Source organism: Orycteropus afer, unplaced genomic scaffold (genome assembly GCF_000298275.1).
Source record: "Orycteropus afer afer isolate SDZICR_OR568_19922 unplaced genomic scaffold, OryAfe1.0 scaffold01077, whole genome shotgun sequence".
Lineage (NCBI taxonomy): Eukaryota > Metazoa > Chordata > Mammalia > Tubulidentata > Orycteropodidae > Orycteropus > Orycteropus afer.
In genome coordinates, this window is record NW_006922664.1 from 171,108 (window position 1) to 171,953 (window position 846).

At 66.3% G+C, this 846-nt stretch overlaps 1 protein-coding gene across 1 annotated transcript in view; it reads left to right on the forward strand.

The window, feature by feature from the left end:
• The first annotated feature begins 804 nt into the window (after positions 1 to 804).
• Positions 805 to 846, forward strand: part of RBBP7 (RB binding protein 7, chromatin remodeling factor) — a 25,292-nt gene continuing 25,250 nt past the window's right edge. The window contains exon 1 of the mRNA XM_007958681.2: positions 805 to 820. Coding sequence (XP_007956872.1) covers positions 805 to 820 — 16 coding nt within the window. The remainder of the gene's footprint in view (positions 821 to 846) is intronic.

The following is an 846-nucleotide window of genomic DNA, read 5'->3' on the forward strand; positions in this document are numbered from 1 at the left end:
AAGGAAAGCCTTTAGGGATGCACAGAATTGCAAGGCCATGACTAGTGGGGAGGCTTTTTGACTGTCCACTAATATCTCCAGAACAGAAAATATGTCTTAAGACTCCAAATCCGAGCCTCTGCATTCCTCCTTCCCTCCAGCCTTGGCACGACTAAGCGGCCTCAGCCTCCCTGCCCCCTCTCCCGCCCCCGCTGCTTCAAACAACCACGCCCCGTGGCCCCAGGGCTCGCTGCCCTGGGGCTCGCAGCCCCCGTGCGAGCCGGTACGCCGCGCCTCTGTTCGCCCCGCCCCCGCGCGCCCCCATCCGCCCCCGCGGCCGGCCCTGGGAGCGCCTGGCCAGACCTCGCGCCTGCGCCTCGCCAACTTCCTGCCGCGGAACACCCCGCCCACCCCCAGAAGCCCGCCCCCAAACGCCGCGTGAGACCCGCCCCCCTCAAAACATTGGTCGAGATGGGGGAGCCGTTGGCTCCCAGGCCCGCCTCTCTGCCGCCTCTCACTTTTCCCAGGGCGGGTGCGCCTGCGCTCAGCTGCCTGGGCGGGCTGAGAGGCGCGGGTTGAAAAGTCTCGTTCCAAGTTTGGAGAGAGCGAGAAGAGCGCCTCAGACCTCGGTACCTGCGAGCGTGAGGAAGCAGAGAAGAAGGACGCGGTGTTTGTGGAGCACCCAGGCGGCAGGCCGGAGCTCAGGCTTCGAAGGCTCGAAGTGCGTGACGCGCCTGGGAAAGGCAGGAACGTCTGCAGCCGGGCTGCTCTTGCTTAGTGAGGGGAGTCCGAGGCAGCGGCGAGGGGCGAAAGACCCGACGCAAGATGGCGAGTAAAGAGAGTAAGAGGCCCTGCGGGGCGGCGCGC